The sequence below is a fragment of the Bactrocera tryoni genome, chromosome 1 (genome assembly GCF_016617805.1).
Source record: "Bactrocera tryoni isolate S06 chromosome 1, CSIRO_BtryS06_freeze2, whole genome shotgun sequence".
Lineage (NCBI taxonomy): Eukaryota > Metazoa > Arthropoda > Insecta > Diptera > Tephritidae > Bactrocera > Bactrocera tryoni.
Window position 1 is genome coordinate 58,429,128 of NC_052499.1, and position 24,908 is coordinate 58,454,035.

General features: G+C 36.6%; 1 protein-coding gene across 1 annotated transcript in view; it reads right to left on the reverse strand.

Moving 5' to 3' along the window:
• The window catches only part of LOC120776321 (nucleolysin TIA-1-like), a 333,892-nt gene that overhangs the window by 10,772 nt on the left and 298,212 nt on the right, over nt 1–24,908 (reverse strand). The window contains exons 4-5 of the mRNA XM_040106855.1: nt 2,389–2,491; nt 711–903 (exon numbers count right to left, since the gene is read on the reverse strand). Coding sequence (XP_039962789.1) covers nt 711–903; nt 2,389–2,467 — 272 coding nt within the window. The 5' untranslated portion in view covers nt 2,468–2,491. The remainder of the gene's footprint in view (nt 1–710; nt 904–2,388; nt 2,492–24,908) is intronic.

The following is a 24,908-nucleotide window of genomic DNA, read 5'->3' on the forward strand; positions in this document are numbered from 1 at the left end:
CCGATTTTCTGAAACAAGTGGCCAATATTCATGTATATAGCAACCGGTGATGCCTCCAGCCTTGGCAAATACGAGAAGAACTGTGCTCCATCTCCAGACCACGAATATCGATATTATCTTGCGAGAAACTCCGGAAGCCAGGTAGGAGTCCATTTGTAGTCTGAACTTAGTACTAAGTGATTGTCGACGGAGAACAATCTTGCTGTTGAATGACTTGCCTCGAGAGAATGTTATTAAAATCTGCTACTCCTATTTTATGAAAGTGATTTTTTGAACGATACTTATTCTAAAGCAAAATTATTGGTTCTACGAAAAATAGTTGAACAAATTTAGGTTTGAAAATATTCCAGTGTCAGTTATGCTCCAAGCAATAATTTGTTAAAAATATAACTAACTATCATACATCTAGATATCTATGTATGTATGTACATATGTACATATATAGTTCGGAAGCAGAAGTGCAAAAAAAGTCTTTAAATGTGGTAAACATGTCTGTCCAAAGTAGTTTTTTAAAACACCAATTCTTTTTGCACGAATATCGAATGTTCATATTCGGTAAATTTAAGTGCTCTCACTTGTTAGTGTGCATGTACTTGCATGCACGTGCGTGTCTAAGCACACATTTGCACTTTTTGCGAAACTGCGAAACTTTAACGTTATGTCAGATTTTATTTTTTATTTGATTTTTACTTTTTTCAATGGAAACTCACCGCACAAATGCATATCCTTTGTCCTTGAACACCCTTATCTCCTGAATTGTGCCATAGGGAGAGAAAGTTTTCTGCAAAATATCCTCGTTTAGAAAGCCGGACAATGCGCCATTGATGCCACCACAATAGACGGTGCAATTAGTGGGGCTGCTTTGGTTGTACACCTCATCGAAGGTTAAAGGTTTGGCATTAACTAATGGAAAAAGCAAAGTAGATTAGCACAAAACAATAAAACACAAAATTGAAAGCGTTCGCAAAGGTGTGGAATAAAAAGAGAAGAGTTTTACTGTGTAAGTTAATGTAATATAATGATAAATTACGAGGGGCACTAAAAAGTTTTTGGAACTGTTATTATATTGATGGCACGGAGCTATTGTTTAGCTTAATTATTATTGATGAATTTAATGGCATCTCATTGAGTTTAACGAATATTTGTAACCTTTTATTTGTAGGTTTCGTCTTTGGGGTCATTTAACAGTAGATCCAACAATCTCCAACAATCAGAAAGCTGTGTTATTAGCAACGTTTCTTTACCACTATAATATGCATAAATATCTGATTTTGTCATTCAAATTAAGCCTCGGTTTGAACGATTTATATCTAGACATCTTTGTCTCCCGATCTGCGGATATACTGAACTCCCATATTGGACGAATTTGTTAGATGTGGAAACATTTCGAAATCAAATTCACTTTATCATGAGAGCTCGTCAGATCCCGACTTTGTATAGAGCTTTTGCAAACCTAAATATTCAAGAAATTCACGGTTATCTAATCCCCGCTTGGGTCTTAAGATTCAGGTTAATTCTTATGTAACGGCCGGCCCAAAAAAGGCGTGGGATCGTCGTGGTTGGGCATAACGAGATTGGTGTTAAATGTGTGGGATTCGTTGGGCATACAAAGAGGTGCTTAGAGTCATTGTTTGCTGAAGTTTGTTGCGTCCGTACTCTCGTCAACGTACTGTCTAATGTAGTAGATGGTTTGTGCGAAAACATCTCAGCAGAAATTTATGGGAGGAGAGTGCGTTGTGTGTTACCCGAAGCATATGGGCCTCACTATATAAGTGTTCGATAGGAGATATCAGAAGGCATTCTGTAACAGTACGGATTTAAAAAGCTTTTGAGAAGTCCAAAAACATTAGCATCGTTCTCTTATAAGGTGGTTTTAGATTAGGCCACGAATAATGTGGGGTTGGTTGTGGTGGTGTTGCCTGCTTTCTGGGAGGCATGTTGATGAATGAAGGTTGTGAGTAAGAAAGAAGTATTATCACAATTACACTTTCGCTTTTCCACACATCAGGTGTTTAAACAGTGGTCAAGGACAGGTTACAGACCTCAATTCTAGGGGTAAAATTACAATTCTCACGACGGCAGGTCTACGTTATCGGAATTTACTTAGATTTTAACCAGCCAAGGATTGTTCTTTCGGCGATCTAATCTTGTCTTCTTTTTATGCAAATGGGAACTACATCTAGCAGACATCATTTTTACTAAAAACAATAATGAGTTTGACAAACAAAAATAAAAACGGCGATATTTTCACAAAAATAACGAGATTCTCATGCAACAAAGTCCACAACTTATTTGGTGCCCCTCGCATTTATGCCATTTTACTATTTCGTTTTTGTCTCGCAGCGCAAGCACGTTTTCCTCTCATTGGAATTACGCTGATTTACTTACCATCCAATTTTGTCGCCGGCGGTTTTCTTGTGGCCCAATTCGTGCGTATCGACCGAGAGCCCAACCACTGACCATTCATGGCGGTAATGGCATTTTCCGCTTCCTGCAATGACACAAAGCACAAATACAGTTCAATGCAATGGGTAAATGCTTTTTAAAGCAAATAAAAATTAGTTGAAAGTAAATGAGTACACATGTATGTACATGTATATATATATATATATAAATATCTACGAATATATGGTAAATAAATAAATGGCAAACGAATGGCAAAGACAGCGGATTCCGTGAAGCTAAGCATAATTTAATTGCATTTCTACGCTGTTTGGCAAAATCAAAGTCGGAATGAATTTAAGATTTATACAAAGTAAATAGTTGATGCAGCGCATAGGTTGCTGGTTGAAGGCTTACGTACCGTCTCGATTGATGGTGAATGATTGGAAAATAGTCATACACACATTTGTTCACATTTATGTAAATAAATCTGCTTTTGATAATCTGCTGACGATGTAGTGGACGTTGAGCGATCGAAGCCGGCAGCAATTCGTAAAGAAAATAATCTCAACTATTCCCTTTACACTTTTTGCAAATTATTTAAAAGCGGCAAAGCAAAGAAATCGTCGTGGCAGCAAGTTGATTACTTCAAAGCATATGTACAGGGTGATGCTTGTGACAGATTATTTTTTATGACAAAATTAAAATTTAGTGAGACATAAAATTGAAATATCAAAACTTTACAAATTTGGAAGCTTGAGGCAGTCGAAAATTCCTTCACCTGAACCAGCTGAATACATGAATTTAGACTCGTCTTTCCAGCGTTTTAGATGGCCGATTAGAAAATTATCCCAATTCAGCGATTTTTCTGAGATATCGCCGTATTTGGTATATTTAAGTCCATATTACAAAATTTTAATTTAAAATGCTTTTCTTGCAAAGAAAATCGTGACAGTAAGGCTGCCTGAAATATCCTTGGAGTAATTAACGATCTTCTTATAAGATTTTTGTGATCGTTTATTGCTTTCTCCCGACTAGGTCGCTCGATAATTGCGTTATAGTCCTGAATTTTAAGTTATTTCTTCTTAAATACTTTGGGGTTATTACGAATTCCTACAGAAGAGGTCTAATTTCATTTAAACATAATTCCAAAAATTTCAGAGACCCTTTTATTAGTCAGTGGAGATATTTTCTTAACAAAAAATGTTTCTTAAAAGACCACAATATATTTATAAACATATAAATTTCGGACCTTAAAAATAACTTCTTATATCTCGAAAACAACTAATATCTTTTGAAACAAACCAGACCAGTGCTGACAATCCTCGAATATTTATCCTTTCATAATAAAATATACTACCACCCGTTACAAACATTCATACCAACATAAATGATGCGACTACGAAAGTTAGTGTCCACTGCTGAACTAATCCGTTAGCTGTGGACAGCTATAAGAATGCTATAGTAATGTTGTGTTGCTGTTGTAAATTTTTGTGACTTCTGTTCGGCTGCTGCTGCTCTGTTTCTCTACTGCTAGACGCCAGAGCTGCTGGCTGCCAAACTTAGCAAATTCTTTATTTTAGCCACTGGCGTTGGCAGCGAATTCAAAGGGGGGCGCTTGGCGTTTGGCTGTCAGCGTTCGACCCCTGCCTAAAGTAAAAAAGAAAGAAACCTACCCGAAATTTGTGCGCGCTCGCCTCCATTGACGCCTTAATGGCACAAACTTAAATTGACTTTTCCACAATGTCAACAGAGAGCGGCGTCAATGAAGCCAAATGCTAGGGCCGACGGCGGGTAAAGTGCGGAAACCATAATGCAAAAGAGGGAGAAAAACTGCAGCAAAGCTAAGGGAAAAGAAACTCTATAAGTATGCATGTAAAAGCTATGCACTAATTTTAATAAAACAAAAACGTCAACTATTCCAAACAAAAAGCGAAAAAAGAGAAAGAGAGCGAGAAGCATAAGCAAGCCAAGGGAAAGAACTTGCAACATAGGAAATGTAAATAACAAGTTTGAGAAAATGCAACAATAGCAAGAAATATGGGAAAAAGTTGATTCCATTGTTTGCCGGCAGCGAACTTTTGCGATTTGGGCATTTGGGATGTGAGCGAATGCCAATAACAGCAATATGTTCCAACAACCATGTTGTTGTTTGTTTCGCACAACGCTGTGTTCAGAGGTAGCTTGCAATACAAAGAAAAAAAGCACAAAACTGAAGCTGAAGACGAAATAAAAATTAAGTCTGGCGCAAGAATTTCGATGAGTTGAGGAAAGAAACAAAAAAAAGTTACCGAGAAGCGGCGTAAAAAGTCATCAACTGAAAACACTAAAGTGGCAGCATTATTAAGGACTTTAATTCCCAGAGTCAATAGAGACAAGATGGTGCCAGATCATGGCAAACATAAATGGAAGTGGATAATTTCAAGTGACTTTCGAATAAAAAGAGAAATAAATTCAGGAACATTTACGGTAAAAGAGTTCTGTCTTACACATAAAAGGCCTGTACTTCGCGAACTGCTAAGTCAGGATAAGCGTTAACTTGTTGTTTGAATGATACTAGAATACACTTTACTAATAAAGAAGTTTCCTTTCTATATGTTATAGTGGTCCAACCTAAAAAAATTTTTTCCTGATACTGTAGTGTGGTTTTGAAGAATAATCCCTGGGAAAGTTTGAGAAAATTTCTCGTCAAATTCAAAAATTTTTCATATAAAAACTAGATTTTGATACTTCAATTGGAATGGTGGCTATACATTGTGATAAAAGACCACTCGGAAATTGTAATTAAATTCCCAGAGTATTTCAAAAATTTTATTTTGCTAAGCTGATAGGACTATTCTAAATTAGTGCCCAAATATTAGCGCGATCTGTCTAGCAGTTTGCGTACAATAGCGGCTTAAGTCAGTACAGGTTGATTGATTCTGCAAGTTCTGATCCCACTTTCATGGAGAGCGTTAACTGCCGACGAGACATGGGTTTATGAGTTTGACATGCAAACAAGTGAATGGAATCTGTTTTCAGGCGATTGAAGCGATTAAACAAAATTCGCTGAATAAGCTGAAGGCCATCCCAAAAAGAACTTATGAAAAGTTTTTCGAAAGTTTTTGTTCAAAATTTCAGATCGATATCTCACAAACTGAGTAACTTGTTCGTATATATACAGACGGTCGAACATACACATACTGGAGATATACGACTCCAACGACATCTATTTTCCAAATACGAACATACTTTTTCGACTACCCAATATGTATGTTAATTGTACTTTTAAGTGGATTGCATCTTAAACACCGAAACCTTCGTTCTTTCGCTAGTTCCCTTTACTTATTTCCTAGCTTTTATTTTTGTTGTTTCTTATATCCTTAACAGGGTATGTTAAATTTTTCACGCATAAAAATTATATATTAATAATCAATTTGACGAGCTGAGCCATGTCCTTTGTGGAAAAATTTAAATTTTGAGAAGGTATCAAAATCCAGATAAATCTCTTATATACCCTTTTATGTTTCAAGAAATGTACTTGTGAAGGGTAGTGAAGCTTTAGTGTAAGCGAGGTTAATGTTTTTTCTTGTTTTATTTTCTTATTTAGCGAGTTTGTCTTCGTTGATAATTGAAAGGAGCGTGAGAGCTACAACTTCGTAATCGATGAGCAACCGTAGTGTAGTTGTCTCATCGATTATCGACTTCTTTTATATTTATTTTTTGCTTTGCTTATTGCTTGCTTTTTGCACACAGTTTTCATTGTCGATTAAAGTTTGAAGAGTTGCTTCACCTTTTGTTTTTTGACTGCCCTTTCGAGTTGTTTCTTTGTCGTAGACAACAATTGCCCCCAATCCAATAGTTTCTTATAGTTTATCGCTTGGCTTACTACAAGTGTTAACTGCTTAGCTTTATCTCTTGTTGAAAGGAAGCTTCACCTTCAAATGAGTGATTTAAGTAGTGGATATGTATATTCAATATATACAAAAATATATTTGGGTCTAAAACATAATTCTTTGAGCTATGTACCCTACAAAGTATATTTTACGATAAAATTGTATGAACCCAGATAATCGATTGCGACCTCAGGAACTACTAGTGCTAACGAAAATTCTTGCATGAGTACTCTAATAACATAATTGAGTTAAGATGCTAATAAATCACGCTCACCTCACCAAAAACATGCGAATTGACTAAAACTGTTACCCAAAAACCGTTTTAATGCATCTACTGTTCGTATTTTAGGTGAATGCCGGTAAATTTATCGAAAGCGAAATTTATAATTTCATTTTCGAATAAAAGCCAATTCGTGTACGCACGTGCTGCAGCATACTTCATGCTTTCGCAACGGCCGTTGCAACTGCTGTGTTTATTTGCTAGTTTAATTTCATGGAGAACATTCCAATTGCCAAATATACACATACACATATAAAGAACTGAGTTGTAAATCTAAACGGGAAAGCCAATTTGTCGATTGCATCGGCGGGATGCGGTTACGAACGCCGATAGACATTGCGTGGCTGGCTCGTTGGTTGGTTGGCTGACCAGTCGCTTGGAAAGCCACCGCCACCAGAATGAGTACAAGCTGACGTAGCATACAACGCTAAAATATGCGCGGAAAGAGCGTAGCTTAAATGTAATTGACGTAATTGTAATATTCGTTAGCGTATTTGGGGGCATTAAGCTTTAATGAAATGTGAGCAATTCACTATCGATGAGTATATAAAGGAGCATACATTATATAAGTATATGTAGGAATGAACGTATATTTAAGTATTTTGGAAAACTATAGAAATAATAACGACAAAATATCTCGCAAAGTAAATTTTCTTAATTTGAAGTAATGTTGCTCATACGTCCTGTATGCCCACACTTGAATATAGGCGTAAGCATTATTATATGAAAAACTTTTTTATTTCTAAAGATATTTTCACGAAATTTGGATCGGATCATTGGTGAGCATAACGGTAGAATATTGGAAAAAGATTATTCAGATTGAACAACTGCAGCAAATGGCTGCCATACAAATAGATCGATCCATTTCTATTTCTTTTATTTTTGATTTAGAAAGATATCTTCACGAAATTTGGCATAGATATTGAGATCGAGCCAACATAAAATATGGCTGCGATTTAATCTGATCCATCAAAATGAAGAACCACTATTTTTATAAAATTTACACTATGAAGGTTATTACAGCTTAGGTGCAACCAAAGCTAACGTTTTTTTCTTGTTTTATTTGACATAATTTTTACGAGGTTTTACACATTTAAATTTTCCAAAAACCGGTTAAAGCTATATATACGCAATTAGAATATTTTGATCAATTAACAATAAAATAACCTGAACATTCCTCTATTTCAAAAGTACGCTTGGGAATCGAACCAAACTAAGAGACGCGTTAGCCACACAGGTCCGAACCTGCCAATAGTTACATATTCGTGTACAACTTTTCTATTATCCATTAAATTAATTTACTCCTGATTGTTATTCCCTGAGCTAATCGGCCTTCTCTCTATACTATAGGTATACCAGTCAGTATACCTTCGTTGCGTTATTGAAATTTCGTAAGCTTCATATGGCAATTTGCGGTAAATTACTTCCGCTTCCTGTGCATGCCTTGGCGTGATTATGCATTCACTTATGTGTGCATAGATATTCAAGCGAACAGCTTATATTTTTTAATATGTGTATTTCCCATACCCACATACATACATATATCCACTGTGAGGTTATAAATTTGATCATACAATTGTGGAAAGACAGATAACAAGGGGACCTGGATTTCCAATTGACCCAAATATTCGGTGGCCATCAGTGCTTTAGAAGCTACCTACACAATATACCCATATTGTCCGACATATACCGAGTGTATAGAAGACTCTGAACACGCATTCTTTCATTGGCTGGAAACCTTTCATTGGCTGGAAACCACACTTGGAGGTAGTGTCACGGTGGAAAATTTGACATCACTTATGTGCGAGTCCTTTGCAAAATGGAAATCTGTCAGCGAAACGGCAGCTCTAATTATGACTAGATTGAGTCATTTACAGCAGATTAGGCGCCAGTCAGTCCGTACAATACTTATATGTCTTCTTCTCTCCCATGAATTAATACTCTTGTCCAGTGGTATCGTGGGAGAGACATGAGATGGGAGTAGGTTAGGTTTAGTGGATTAATGTCCCGCACTCCGGCTTTCGATGCTTCCTCATACTATAAAAAAGGCTATAATTCAGAAATTAGTGGCTTAAATTCTATTTTTTACAGTATTTGTTAGCTCTTGTTAAAGCGGTAAGAAGAAAATCACAATATTTATATATATGATAGTATATTTTCGGTTTTATTTAAAACTAATGTTTGTCACGAAGCTTGTAGCACCCCGTAAGATAAATCAGAGACCATATAAAATATATATATAAATGATGACGATTATCTGGAAACTTCTATCTGTCCATCTTGGTCTGTGTGCATACATGTAAGCCAGTCTCTCAGTTGGACAGAAACCTATAAACAATTGTTTAGACCGAATAACTACAACGCTACCATACGATCGGAATCAAGTCCTTCTACTATGGTTTTTATAACTTTTTTTTTGTTTTATTTTTGAATGGATTTGTGACTTTGCGCATCAGGATTTGTGGTGATCAACACGCCTAGGTACTAAAGTGTAAGCTAAAAGGACTTTGCTGGCCTACGGAACTGCTGTTAAACATCGTGAGGCTAAGTTTAGCCATTCGACTCATCAATCATGCCTATCTGTCCAACCGCACATCCAGTCTTTTCTTTCTATGCTTTTGCAGAATTAATGCATATCACTCTCTCACTCTATCTCATACTAATTTCGTTTTAATCATAAGCCGCACTAAGTTTATAGTTTTCTGCATCTGCAGATTTATACATATATAATTTTAGATTAGCCAGGTTTCAGTTCCATTCATCGATCTATTGATGTTAAAATTAATGAAAATATTCGTTTAGAGTGAGAGCACTGCCAGTAGTTTTTCTCTGACGTAAAATTTAGAAGTACTAGGTTCCTTGGAGAACACATATTATCTGTTGGATCGCTCCTCTGGTTCTCACTAGAAGTGAGTTCAAGGCTGAACTTCATTATAGTCAATATAGAATCCCACTAGCAACCTATTTGCTGAATGTATCCAACTCGAAAAATTTGTCTTAGTCCTAAAATTATAATAATGAAACCAGACCTTTACCTATAGACTTCATACAAAAGCAACTTGCCGTGATGTAGACTTTACGACTTGAAAATAGAACGAAACTCAGATTTTGATATTTTACAAATATATAGTAAAATATACACTTTGAATCATGCTGTGTTAAAAAAAGTACCCTGCATTATAAAAATGCATGCAAACCCTTTTCGTATACAATTTAGAGTATTTTCGACTAAGCAAACAGTAATCACAATGCCATTGGCTGTTGTTGTCATTTCTTTCGGCAACCGATAATCTAAGTGTTGTTAGCACAAAGAAAGACACATTTTTGCTTTTTGCTGTTGTTGTCTCCCTATTGCTTACTGCTGCCGTTGCTGACTAAGCAACATGTCTCCAACATGTTTTCTAAACAATTTACTTTTTAAATGATTGATAAACTTTTGTAAGCGTCCAATATCTCGAGGTGCCAACAGCGACAATACGCAACTGTGTGTAGACGAGGCCAAACAGCAACAACAATGTCGACGCAAATACATAATAGAAATCGTAAAAGTTGCAAAAATGTGTTGAATGAAAGAAAAATACGCAACAAATGGGAAATAAAAGAATTATACCTTTTCCTCTCTTCTACTATTATACTTTTGCTGCTACATCTTCTTCTTCATCGTCGGAAAGCGTTCAATTGGTGGCAGCGTAAAGTTTCGGTTGTCGGGCGCTAGCGAGTTGTGTGTTGAGGCATGTGGCATGTGAACTTCTATTCGATTATATTTGTTTGTTTGTATGTTGCCACATATGTTGCTGTCTGCATGCCATTCGAAACTTTCAACGCTCAATTCTCTGGCGTGCTGTAGCTACTGTCAAGTTGTTGGCCTTTTAACACAACTCGCTGGCGCCCCTTCAAACCCGCACACTAACACACGCACGTACACACTCGCTCTTTATTAATAACGTACTTTGTCTTATTCTGTCTGCTGAGTTGCAGATAAAAGTTTCTCGCACTCAACTTTGTTGCCAACATAACCCCCTCCCCGCCCTTTGTTTCGCTGCTAACACAAACTATTTGTTGCGTATCTGTTTGGTTTGTTTAGACACGCTGTTCATTGGGCAAACAATACTAACACAACAAGTGCGGATCTGAGCCCACACATACACATGTGTAAGTGTGAGTGTATCTCCTTCCAACTGCCTTCTGCTGTATTTGTGTTGGCTTGTGTCAATTTCAATGACATCTTCGCTCATTGTTTGACAACTAATACCTTTAAATTATATATCACACACATTTAGATATATATATACTACACAATTGCACCCTTTTAACGAAACACGCATACATACACGCTCTTGAGTAGACAATTCATTTCTCGTACAATGACTTCCAATCGAATCTCGCGCGTCACTTTGGCCACTTATAATGCCGAATGAGTTCGCTTTACTTTTTCAACAGTTTAAAATGAATGATAAGCAACAACAAAGGGTTAGAATAACAAATACACAACCCTCGGGTATTTGTATGCTTATTTAAAGTGATGAGTTTGCAAATACGCACAGTACCCACAAAACGATATATAGGATATAAATATGTACATAAGGGTGCCCGTAATTTTTCAAGTTCATTGTATTTTTTTTTTTGCACAGTCAGCCTGAAGTTTCACTTTTTTGTCATAAAAGAGCGATCCAACGTAAGCATGCCTTTTTTTTTTTTTTTAATTTCCCAATTTAAGCCGTGATATAGACACTTTTCTTATATATTCAACCAAATTGTTCATATTTATTTATTATTATAAATATAAAAAAAAAGTTGAAGTTTTATTAGAAATACGAAAAGACTTTTTCGACTACCCAATATTTTATATGGAATATTTATATCTTCTGCAATATGTTTTTTTATCTCCATAGCAAGTAAATTTACTACTTTGTAAAAGTAATATTCTATTACGAAATTTTTCAATCTACAAAAAATCATTTCATCATACTATAAACTTAAATTTATGCATTAAATATATTGTAATTATATAGTACACCATGTCGTATGAGCAACATAGAATTCATAAGTCACTTATCGGAATGCTCAGTTCAGGTGATGCATAATTTTAACTGCATACAAATTTTAAATGCATATTTTAATGGAAAAAATTATTCACATTTTTTTTGCAAAATTTCGGAAAATTTTGAATTAGAATATCATTTTTCCAAAGTTGTAGATTTACTTATTTCTTGTAAAATGCCAAAAAGTCCCATGTTCAATACAGGAGAAAAGAAATGTGATTTGGGAACGGTTTTCATTGAAAATAAACAGCTTGTTTACGTTGGATTCCGTTTTGCTGGAATAACAAAAAATATTTTAAGTGGTATATGGAAGTTGGGGGTAGTATTGACTCAATTTTATCTATTTTTACCCATACTAAATAGTATTACCATGTCACTTACTAATAAAATGTTCCCAGGATTTCATTAAGGTATACCATTACCAATCATTTGAGTTAAAGACATCCGGATGTTATGAAGTTGTTTTATGGGGGTTAGGTCATGTTTTTGCTAAATTTTATGCATTTTTGGCACAAAGATACACTGTTTTGAGTCCGTCATCTTGATTGAGAGAAATCACATTTTGAGCTATACATATATGCGGTATAAAATCACCTGAAAGTTCGAAAATCTTTATATTAGGTATATGAAGGCAAATAGAAGTATTGACACGAATCAAGCTTTTGATACGCAGCCATATTACTATTATTAGGAAAAGTTTCTCTCTGCACACACATTGAACGATATTTTCGTCAAAAGTCATTTATAAGTACTGGGGTCAACATATTTGTTAGCTAGATGCTTGAACAGTTTGGGTCCGAATTGGATAATTTCTGGAAATAAGGTGGCATACTTGAAGACACCATTTGTGTAAAGTTTTATCTGCTTACATTAATTTCTCCTTGATTTGTATACTGGAAAGTGAAAGAATCAAATGGAATTAAAAAATATATGTATGTGTGATTTTAGTCCGATTTCGCTCATTTGCACACCGTAACATAAAATGTTAGAGCAATGTTACAAACCGAATTTGGTTGGAATCGGTCGAACAGGTTCTGAGAAATGTGATTTCAACTAAAAGTGGGCGGTGCCACGTTCATCGTCCGTTTTGACAACGGCTTGTATAGAACCCTTACATACCTTCTGGGTGGCCGACACTCTTGATAAGAGTTCCTATAAGAATTGTCTTAAGTGAATTTGGCTATTGTAGCTTTAGTGGTATAGGAGATATGTACATTAAACCTATTTGAGAGCTGGGCCAAGCACACTTTTCTACATTTTTATAAATCACACGTTCTGTGTGACAAACTGACGGAGAACTTGAACATCTACACACACATATATGGTATCTCAGTGCAAATAATTTTGAAGAGACATTTTAGGCTCCTTTGTAGCCAAAAATAAGTAATGACTGGTTGATGTTACGACTGGCGAGGATCGCTTATAGACACATAATTCGAGACTCTTTGGTTTTCCCCTTTACTTTAGAACGTTTAATTACTTAACGGGTTCAGCAGATCGTCATATTAACTTATACTGAGCGTTATTTCATCACTTTTTTGCGCCAAACGACAACTTGGTCAATGTACTGTGACCAAGCTATGTGGTTTATAAAGCTTCTTGCAGCTGACATTCCGGGCAACTTACCAAGCGATTACTACTATAATTTTTCAGGTGAAAACTACGCTTGTATAGAAGATTGGAAAATTGGGTGTTTCAGTTTTTTCTAAATATGCATGTTCACATAACGGTTGCTTGCAAGTCCTAAAACTAAAAGAGTCAGATATAGGGTTATATATACCAAAGTGATCAGGGTGACAAGTAGAGTTGAAATCCGGATGTCTGTCTGTCCGTCCGTCTGTCCGTCCGTCCGTCCGTCCGTGCAAGCTGTAACTTGAGTAAAAATTGAGATATCATGATGAAACTTGGTACATCTATTTCTTGGCTCCATAAGAATGTTAAGTTCTAAGATGGGCAAAATCAGCCCACTGCCACGCCCACAAAATGGCGGAAACCGAAAACCAAGAAAGTGTCATAACTAAGCCATAAATAAATATATTAAAGTGAAATTTGGCACAAAGGATCGCATTAGGGAGGGGCATATTTGGACGTAATTTTTTTGGAAAAGTGGGCGTGGCCCCGCCCCCTACTAAGTTTTTTGTACATATCTCGGAAACTACTATAGCTATATCAACCAAACTCTGCAGAGTCGGTTTCTTCAGGCATTTCCATATACAGTTCAAAAATGGAAGAAATCGGATAATAACCACGCCCACCTCCCATACCAAGGTTATGTTGAAAATCACTAAAAGTGCGTTAACCGACTAACAAAAAACGTCAGAAACACTAAATTTTACGGAAGAAATGGCAGAAGGAAGCTGCACCCAGGCTTTTTTTTTAAATTGAAAATGGGCGTGGCGTCGCCCACTTATGGACCAAAAACCATATCTCGGGAACTTCTCCACCGATTTCAATGAAATTCGGTATGTTATATTTTCTTAACACCCTAATGATATGTACAAAATATGGGTGAAATCGGTTCACAAACACGGCTTCTTCCAATATAACGCTATTTTGAATTCCATCTGATGCCTTCTCTGTATAATATATACTTTAGGAACCAATGATGATAGCAGAATAAAACTTTACACAAATACGGTATTTGAAAAATATGTAAATGACTGATAATGAAATCTCGATTATCACTTTATCGTGCGAGAGTTTAAATGTTCGGTGATACCCGAACTTAGCCCTTCCTTACTTGTTAACTATACAATTTCCATAAAAAATTTCAAAACTCGATAAACCAAACAGTAATCACCCAAATATCAAACTCAAACACCAAAAAAGTGAACCCTAGAGTCTGAATTGTTCGGAAAGCTCGTTCCTTCAAAAATTCCAGTTCATCACATTTCCAATGTAAGCCCACCATGCAACCCTTATGACAGCCAACTGCAACGAGGTCCACCCGTAACGGTGCATTCAATTTGACGGATATGAAAAGATTTATTGCCATTGTATTCACCGTAACATTGCACGGTCAGGTTGTTGTAAGTGTACATGAATGTTTGTGTGTGCGTTTGCGACGGTGTAAATGAATGAACGCAAAATTATTGCCAAAGTTGTGTGACAGTTGGAATAACAAGGATATCGCGTGTACGCGCATTTCACAAACCACATGGCACCCTCCGGCACCGGTGGCGCACACGGCTGCGCTGACGTGGTTAATGCTGGAGCAACGAGCTGTGTTGCGGTTGGTTACTCGACTCACTTAATTGTTCTTGTTGCAGCAAAGTTGTTTTACGGGCCAACATGCAGGCGTTGTTGTGCTTCTTGTATTTGTTGTTGTTGTTTTTGTTTTCATTGTTGAACATTTATAATATGGCAGCAACAATAACAAGAGCCATGCATAATAAGCAATGACTTTCAACGAAAAGGCATATGCATGCTAAGGTGGTCCATAAAAAAAATTATAAAAATTTTAATTTAATTTTCCAAATTCTGAATTCTTACGCTTCATTCGGAGGTTTCATGTGAAATATGAAATCAAAATTCAAGCGTGATAAATAATCGGTTTAAGTTTTCTTGAGTCGCTTTGAAACTAGATCCATGACCCACACACCTTAACCACCGTCAAGTTGGTACCAATGTCAGTTGCGCTTCCTTTTTCATGTTCTGGTCGATTGAGCCTGAAAAAATTTGTCATTCAATTTGACATATCACCTTAATGCACATTAACCCGCACTTTTTCACTTCGCTTTGCCCTCCCCCTCCACCCCATATTCATAGCATTTCACTGCACCTCAGCAAAGCGGTTAAAAATAATACTCACTGTAACAACACAAAAACACCTGCAGGGATTGAGAAGTCACTGACTGTGGCAGTCGTATGAGCAATGGCAATGTCCCAATACGTGTATGTGCAACAACAACATCAAATGCAACAACAGTACGCACAAAAAGTATTAACAAACAATTGCAACGTTAACGAACCTCAATTTCGAAGACGATGACTCTTGTTATGTTAGCGAGGGGAGTCGAGGACGAAACTAATACAATAACAACAAGGGTAATATATGCAGCCCTACAACAACACAGTCACACGCAAAATTGAACAACTGCAATTGTACCCCTGTAACTCGCCCCTACCTTGGCGAGTTGCGTAAAATTTCAGCTGGGGTGAGGGCCTTGCGCTCTTATTGCCTTTATAGGTTATATTTTTGCATATTCCCCGCAACGCTGTCACATTTTATTTTATTTTCATGCGATTTTGCGGCATTCTTTTCAGCAGTTGCACGCAGAACTTTTCATGTCGGTGTTTGCGTTTTTTTGTGTGTATGTGTACGTTACTTTGGGGCGTTATTTTGCTGTATGCACGCAGGGTCGCTGTTGAGGCATTTACGCAGCTGGGTGACAAAAGTGCGATTGAGTTAAGGAAAATAGGTAAAGGCAACAAAAACGCAACTTATGGAATAAGCTTTTGGTTAAATCAGTCACACTGCCTGCCTGTACCCAAAGAAGGGTCCAAAGACTACCAGAAGGAAATCGGTTTTATTGGAGGCTCCCTACAAAAACATCACTAGGTGAAACAATGCTTTGAAGACTTTTCAATCCATTTGCAGATTTATCGTTATAAGGAAGCTTTTTTGTATGTTAAAGATTAAGAGGATGACCAGGACCATGTGCAATGCGAGATCCTTATCTATTTGGCAAAAGAGTTTAAAGGTCGCTTTGCAAAGTTATAACTAGATCAGATCTGATATTTTGATGCTTTGTTTAATTATTGAAGCATTTATCGATTTTGTATATTAGTTTTTTGCGTGCAACTTGGTAAAATGGTATATACTAAATATGGCGAGGACGATTTATATAAATGAGAAATGTTAAATGTCTTCAGTTGATCTAAGCAGTATGCTGTGAACGTATTCATTTCCTGGTCTTATTAAATACCTGACTTATAGGAAAGCAAAATGACAGCTCTTGTCTGTAACCAATTGTTTGCATGACATATTTTCTGTATCTTAGAAGCCTTTATGTTAATAAATTTTGCACTCTGGGCTTCGCGCTAAAATGATCTAAAATTTGCAATTAGATTCAATCTCAACGTTATACATATGATTTACTTTTCAACTATCGAGTGACTCCTCACGAAAAAATCGAGCACACTGGGGGTCCATATAAACCCAAGAGGACATCGGAAACACTTTCGCTTTCAATGGAATGAAATTGAGTTAAGGAGGCTTTCCATATCAATCTTATCAGCTTTGCACTTCCCAGCGATTCCGCAGTAACCCACATAAGGCTAAAATGGAAGGAGTTTAGTTTGAAACCATTGCTTATGTGGCTTTTCATTCCTTGACTAGTTTTGAGCGCATAGTCAGCGAGCTGATTCCAGTATAACCGCTCGGCTATTGGAGTGAATGCAAAGCTCACTGAAGGAGCTGAACTTCGGAACAGTATACCTTTTGCTACATCGGTTTAAAAGACGCTTCGTTGGTCTGTTAGTCTGAAAATAAAGTTTCTCCATAAAATCTCTGATCAGAAGACTCCATCTCCTCCCTTTAAACTTCGCTCCATCGGTGAAAATGCTCACTGCACCTCTCCTCCAAAAGCTTAAAGGCTTCGTCTCGCCTACAAATTTACTCGCTGGGGTGTGCGCAGAGAAGAAACCATCAGGAAAAGGTTCCTGGAAGCAGTGATTTTGATTTTAAGGCATGCAAATCGAAATTGTGGAGGAGTACATTTTGTCTCTGCCCATTGTCACTCATATGCATATCCAGCTTGTTTAAGTTAATAGTTATCTTTGCCGCAAATCATCTACCAGCTGAGTTTACGCGTTGAGCGATACTACATACATCATGTATGATATGATTAAGGTTAGCTTCGACTTCAAACTTATTAAAAACTCCCATAACCGCCTCCGGCCGTACGTTCTTGAAGACCCCTTTGATATCAAGGAAGGTACCCACAAGTTAGCCACTTAATAATCCGTTCCTTGGAATTCGATCCCTATTATACAAGCTCACGATTTTCTCTAACGCTTTCAATGTAACGGAGGAGATACTGATAGGCAATAAGTCTTTAACGGTGACATACGAGCTCTTACCGGCTTTCGCTACGAACGTAAATTACCTTAGTTTCAGAAACTTTGTTCCCGTAAAAACTTTTTGATTTCATGGTAGATTCCCCCATTATTTTTGTCGTTATGATATTAATCTTTTCCATGAATAGTATCTGAATATTATCACAATAATGACAGAAGGTGAAACATATAATAAATTTGCACAAAGGACTTATATACCAGTACGAGTACTCAAACCTCCAGAGCACGACAACCAGCGAATGTCCTTTCAAAAATCCATTTATCGATTTATTATAATCCAGAAAAACAAATTTATACAACTTAAAGTGAAGTCTGTTGACACGCAGCTTAATATTATACTTAATCAAGCACTTCATATCCGTCCCACAGTGTCCCTCCTCAGCCCACCACTTACACCCACCCTAACAACCGCTGTTGTCTAGCTCTAACTCATTTTGCGCCACTTATCGACCGATTCGAGCTCGTTAATAAGTCTTCTGCGGGGGCGTGGAAAACTAATTAATTGTGAATGGCAAATTTGCAGCTAATAAAGTCGGCGAAGCCTACAAATGTCTCGCGCTCCGGCTAAGAGTGTGTAAATACTTGAAAAGTGCTTCATCTTATGATTGGAAGAGCATTATTTCCTAAGCGGTTCGCTCGGATGCGCACCATTGTCCTTGTCGCGCAGTGTCAACAGCGCACAATAATTGACAGAGGCGATGCGACGCTGGCTGTGCCAACAACCCAACAACGTTCGACACAAGGCTGGCGCCAGCAATGGTAATTCGTATTCATAAGTCTTTTAATTGTAAGCCAACGCGTTCGGCTGCATAAGAAGCTTGCGTAGACAAACAGCTAAGCTGAGGGCGCCGGTGTTGTAATGGAAAAGAGACACTGCTAATAGTAATGACATTGTGGATTGTTGTTTGTAGATGTAGTTGTAGTGGTGCGGTAGTGTTGCCAGCTATGCAACTGATTTTGACGCTAATTTGTTTTGTTTGTCGGCTTTTCGCTTTTAAGCTGCTACAACAAAGCAACACTGGGTCCCATTGTTGTCGCTATCATTAAACACACACATATATTTACTCAAATATATAGATTAATATACATGTATGTATGTATATAAATATATTGTTCTTGTTGCAGATTATCAACGCGACACTTCGTCAGTAGTCTGTCGGTTTCTAATCCATTGTAGCTGTGAATCCCAACTATTAAGAAGACTTGAATGCTAAGACTGTGCGGACTACATGAAAAGCCTGTGATGGAGATGTGCAGTGCAGATATCTTTATTTTAAAGGGAGCATGACTGTTTTCTTAAATCAAGTTAGTGAGAGAAGTAAACTTAAATTTTGTATCCTTACTCGTGTGAATTAAATTATGGGGAAATCGATTTATCGTCTTAACAAATTATGGCATAAAATACAGTTTTTGAATTATCGCTACATAATGTATGAACTATTTTAGTTTTTTTCATCTCACAATTGTTTGTAACTCCTACAACTTATCAAGATAAGTTGTAGAGACGAATTGGTCTCCTGATATCCGCATGCTGTCCTATTAATAATAGCCAGCGTATTGAACTCTTTGGTCTTATAGGCTGGGATAATTTCATGAAAAATGTATTACTGTCATCTTCAATGAAGAATAAGTCTTGGAATCTGAATAGCACACACTGAGCCAAAGGACTGATTTTGAGAGAAATTATATTGGTTATATTATTTTATATTATATATATCATGTGTACTTCGCAGGAATAAAAGGACCTTAGGTTAGGTTAAGTGGTTGTTCAAAGATCACACGCGGAAAACTATATGTTGTCCTTTGCGAGAAGAACTGATTGTTCGAACTATAAATTAGCAAAGCGGCTAGTAGCCATTACAAATTTGCACAGAGGTTTAATTTCTAGTCCCGCCAGTTCGGTGGGTTGTCTGAGGGTCTGCGCTTCCAAGTGTTGAAGTCTTTACCTTTCAAACGCGGGACAGTCAAAAAGAAAGTATTTTATTGTTTCCGCTTTATCTTTTTAAATACTGTTTCTGCAGATGGCGTCTGGTAGGATTACCAGCCTTACTCCGTGAAGTCCAATAGGGCAATGACCCGCTAAAAGCCCATAAACTAGGGAGAGGCTAGCCTTACTAAGAGCAAAGATCTCTTGCGATCGATCTTGGACCAATAGGATTTTGCGACAGCACATGTTTGCCAAGTTTCCGCGAAGCACAGCTTTCTAGTAGTAGAACAAAATAGGCTACGGGAGTACCGACCCGCTACAATACCACCGATGGCGGTGCTAGGGTGTTTTTTCTTGCTAGATCATCAGCGTTATAGTTTCCTGCGATTCCGCTGTAGCCTGGCACCCATACCAATCTTATAGCAAAAGTACTCAATGCTATTGATAGCGAGATTAGACACTCTTTGAGCAGCCCTGAATGCACTGTTAATGAGTTCAAAGCTAGTATCACCGCTATACTAACTGAGTGGATGGTCATTTCTCTGAAGGTGGCTGCAATCCGGAGCAATAAACCTATTGCTACTTTAATGGCTGCAACCTCGACCTGGAAGACACTGTAATAGTCAGGAAGTCTGAAACTAGAGTTGATAAAGAGCTCCTGACAGTAAACTCCTCCACAAACCTTCCTCCCAAGTTTTGACCCATCTGTAAAGAAGCTCACTGCCACTTTCCTTCAACGACTTCTTCCCACCCACAACTCCTTCGCCTGCATATGGGTAGGACCCTTCGGAGCTCGGTTGGTGATTCCATGATCCAAGTGATCATGACAGTGAGTGAGCAGCCGATGATGTTTACCAACAATATGTACTAGATGGCGTTAAGTGTCATGGTTGGAGTGGGCCACAGTGCTTAAGGTGTCATATAGATTGACCAAAAGCAGACAGTCACTGAAATTTAACTCGACTCGTCACCCTGATCACTTATATATAAATAACTCCATATCTATCCTGATTAATTTAATTTTATTAATATTTATATATATAAATATTCGTTAGATGAAAAAACCCATTATACACTGTACCAATATTAAAATATGTTATTTATTAGTCCTATAATTATATTTTAATTCATCCAAACATACATGATATTGTATATCATATTACTTTTTGGACTTCACTTTTTAACTGATATCGAAAACCTTAAAATTAGCTCATTTTAAAAAATCCCTTTCATCCCAATTAACGCCAATTATTTTCTAACATTTTGAGCACTTTTCACTTAAGCTGCCGCAACGGAATATAATTTTCACTTAACTTAATTGAGTTACGTTATGATGGTGCTGATTGGTATGAAGACATACTTGTATGTATACACTCGTACTCGTTTTGCACAGTATGTGTAATTGATATCAAATTTTAAAGCAAGTGGCTGACGCATTAGCGGTGCTGTGGGTTCTGGTCTGAATTATACCAACAAAAGCACGCATTGAGCCATACGCACGTGTCTGCTTAAAAATCGCATTTAAACTTTTCAACTCAAATATTCTGGGCAAAAAAAAAAACAACGTTTGTGTTTGCGGCGCGCGTTGCCTCGGATATCCGTTTTAAATTACACGCACCGCCAAATGTTTAATAACTTGAAGAAAGCCACTTACAAAGTTTCTGTCTGTATACAAGTTTTTTTACCTGCATCAGTATAATGAACTGTGTGGCTGTCACATTAAACATGGGTGTATATTTATAAGTATATAGTACGGTATATATTGTATATGAAGGAATATGCCATATATGTATATATGCAAGTATATAAATATGTATGTGTTTATTTAAATGTTGTTTGTTAGATTTCTTATCAACAGCGGCAATGCCCCAAACCTTAAGTTGGCAATATAGATGTAAGATGGGCAGAAATTTTAATCATTGTATTTCATTTATGATATGATCAAATTAAAGCATCAATCTATCTATTCAAACGAAGTTGAGGCCTAATATTACTTCGATGGTAATAAGTGTGTGGAGAAAAGAAAGTAAAAGAGATATAATTCAAGTTAGGAACGAGGACTTATTAAATACTAATTTTTAAGACTAACAAAAGTCGTGTTAGAAAAACAATGTATATGCCTAGCTATTTTTTGTATTCAAACTACTTCAATAGATCTAGCACAGAGAATATCAGCAACTAACACCACAACTAACCTTGAAAACTAAAAACGAAAAAGAGAAAGAAACGTTTACTTCAGTTACCACAGCTATTGTGCCCTTCACAAATTAAATTTTTTCCATAAACGAATTTGATTTAAATTAATTAGTTTGTATGGCAGCAGTGATCCAGTCAAAACAATTTGTACAGTGAATGCGCCGTTGCCTTATTCAGTAATCCAGAAAAATTTTTTAAAATTATAGTCTCCAATAAAAAAGTTAAAATTAATTTTCGTTCAGTTTGATTAGAGTCTTTTTGGGGTCCGATATCAGAAATTAATATCTCAATAACTGAGGGGCTAGTTCGCATATACACAGGACAGACAGGTGGACACGGCTAAATCGACTCAACTCGTCATGTTGATCATTTATATACATACTTTATATGATGCGAAATTATCAATCGTCATCCTAAGAGCATTATCAATCCTTTTGAAATAATACAAATTTCATTAATTGAATTATGCTACAGGGCGATTAGTAGATGCTTTGCGGGGACAAGGAATTAATGTAGTCGCTTGTGAAAAGCTACAGGGACTCGGCAAAGAGGTGACAGCTGTGTTTTTTGGAAGATATTTAACCTTGCCTCAGCTTCATGTTTACCATCTGGTAAATATTTGTTTGATTGGTATGGGTGTTGTCCAAATTGGGCACCTCGAAGCTTAACAACATCGAAGAGTTATTTTGATGAACGGTATTTCGATGATGTACCAAAATCCTTATCTTCTCTTATTAAAAACTGGTTCTAACTAAATAAGAAAGAACGATGAAGTAAAAAAAATGTTCTCTTATCTATGGAGCCACAACTGCGATTAACTAGCCTTCTAAAAGTTCACCGAACGATCAGTATAATAAAAAGACATTACTTTGATATAGAAATTTCTAATATGGTCCGTGTTATAATTTGCATTACGGTGAGGCTGTTTGATCGGGTGCTAGTTTATACTGTTCTTCCACTATCATTTAATAGCTCCTGCCAAAATTATGTGTATATTGCGAAAAGAGAAAAATATTAAGCTGCGCAGAAAGTAGCCCAAAGTTGAGAATATAGTTCATTTCATATCAGAGGTTATAAGTGAATATAATTTTCTTCTTGCCAACATTACTTCTTCTCTATTCCCCTGCAGAGTATTCGCATAAGATCTAATGAAACCATTTATACTCCCTTAGCGAAATCAATCTAATGATTAACTTTGAAAAATATTCTTTAAACTTGAATTTCATAATAGTAGTTCTCTATTCGCGGCTACTCGCCTCTCAATGTTTGAGTTCTCCAGACTCAAAAAATTTATATGTAGAAGGAGTTCAGTTAAATTGAATAAAAATTGTATTATGGATAATATCTTTTAACATTACTGTTTGCTTTTATTTCACTATTTAATAATAACAATTTTTCTTACTAACCATTATTTGGGTTTGAGGTTAAGTTTCGAACACGGAAAAGTCTAAATTTATGACAAGCACGCTCCAAATACAAATTGATAGTTTTCCACAATGAGTATCGATGCTATATCTGCCTAACGAGAGTTTCTTTTTCATTACATAATCTTCATTTTTATTGGCATCACCAGTTAGGGCAAGGGTTGAAACCAACATCTTGCGGTCTACGTTGCAAGCAGCTTCCTACAACTTTGTTTCGGCGACAGCCAATTAATTTTTGAAGCCATTTAACAATATTGTACGAAGCCGATGCAAAAAATTTGGTAATCAATCTGGAAAATACGATATTTAAATATGCAGTATCATCTTGGAATATAGCAGGTGGATCCTTAGATTTTGTCTGAAATCTCAGCCTAGTAAACGAAAATAAAAACTTTTCGCGTGGTGAATGAATAATAGAAAAAAACAAACAAAACTAGTGTTCTGTAAAGAGTTTGACTCCTTAGAATAATATCATAAAATAACATATATTTACAAATAGAGAAACTTACATGGATATATATATATATATATATTTCCCCCAAGGAAGGTGGTGTTATGTAGAACGAATATATCACATAACTACTTCATAGAGCAATGGACGATTTTTTTGCCTCCACACAAATCGACCCGGCCTAATGTGTATATATATTTATATATATATATTACTTTGTGGTTTTCTAAATAGTTATAGTCTTTCCTTGAAATATCAGATTTTACTTATACCTTTATTAATAGAATTTAGAAATCTTCGGCTTTAAACCAGCGCTCACTCACAGTTGGGGGTTACGAAAATATTTTTAAATATTTTGTCAGTTTGTGAAACTTTTCATTTATGTGATATTTTATCTGTAGCAAACAAATATTAAATATCAATAACTAATGCTATTTATAACAGTTTTCTATTTGCTTTGCAACCACAAACATGCAAATGGGCATTTTGGCAAGTTTTAGATTAATCTCCAATTTCTAGAGTAAATTCGCATTTGTGTGTGTGTGTGAGTGTGCGTATTTGTAAACTCACGCCTTCATATTTGTACACTTGCAAAATAGTTATATTTCTTTTGCAATGCAGTTGATTTAATGCAAATTTTATTTATGTGAAAAGTTTTATTAAATTTGCAATTCCTGTCGATGCTTGCTTTTCGACTTATTCTTTTGCAATCTTGGTCTTCGCCGTTTTTCAACCAACGCGCTCATGAGTTTTGTGAACTATTTCATTTTTGCGGTTGCAGGAAATTGAAAAGTTATTTGTGCAAGGAAATGCAAATGTTCAGTGGATAAGCCGCCACTAAAGTGCTGCAGAGAGGGTGAGAGAGAGATGGAGATGGTAGTGAAAAGTAGAGGCATTCAGTGAGCAATCAGCGCAGCACGCTCATTTGTGCTGCTGCAGCCGGCTAACAAATCCATAAAGTGGCTAAATAACTACGTGAATTATTTTCGGAAGACTAGTGTGGCGTTGGCGCGTAAATCTGCCGCTTACACACACAAACAGGGGCGCACGCGCACACTTATTTGTACGTACATGCAATGGGCTGTTAGCAAATGTGTCGCTGAGCTCAGCTTTAACCACAAAGATATTTGCTGCGCATTTAGCTTTGCTGGCTTTAAAAAGCACAAACACACCCACATACACACTTATGCATGTGGATAGTCACACGTAGCGCGCATAAACTACTGAGCGCAGTGAATTTTGCGAGCGAT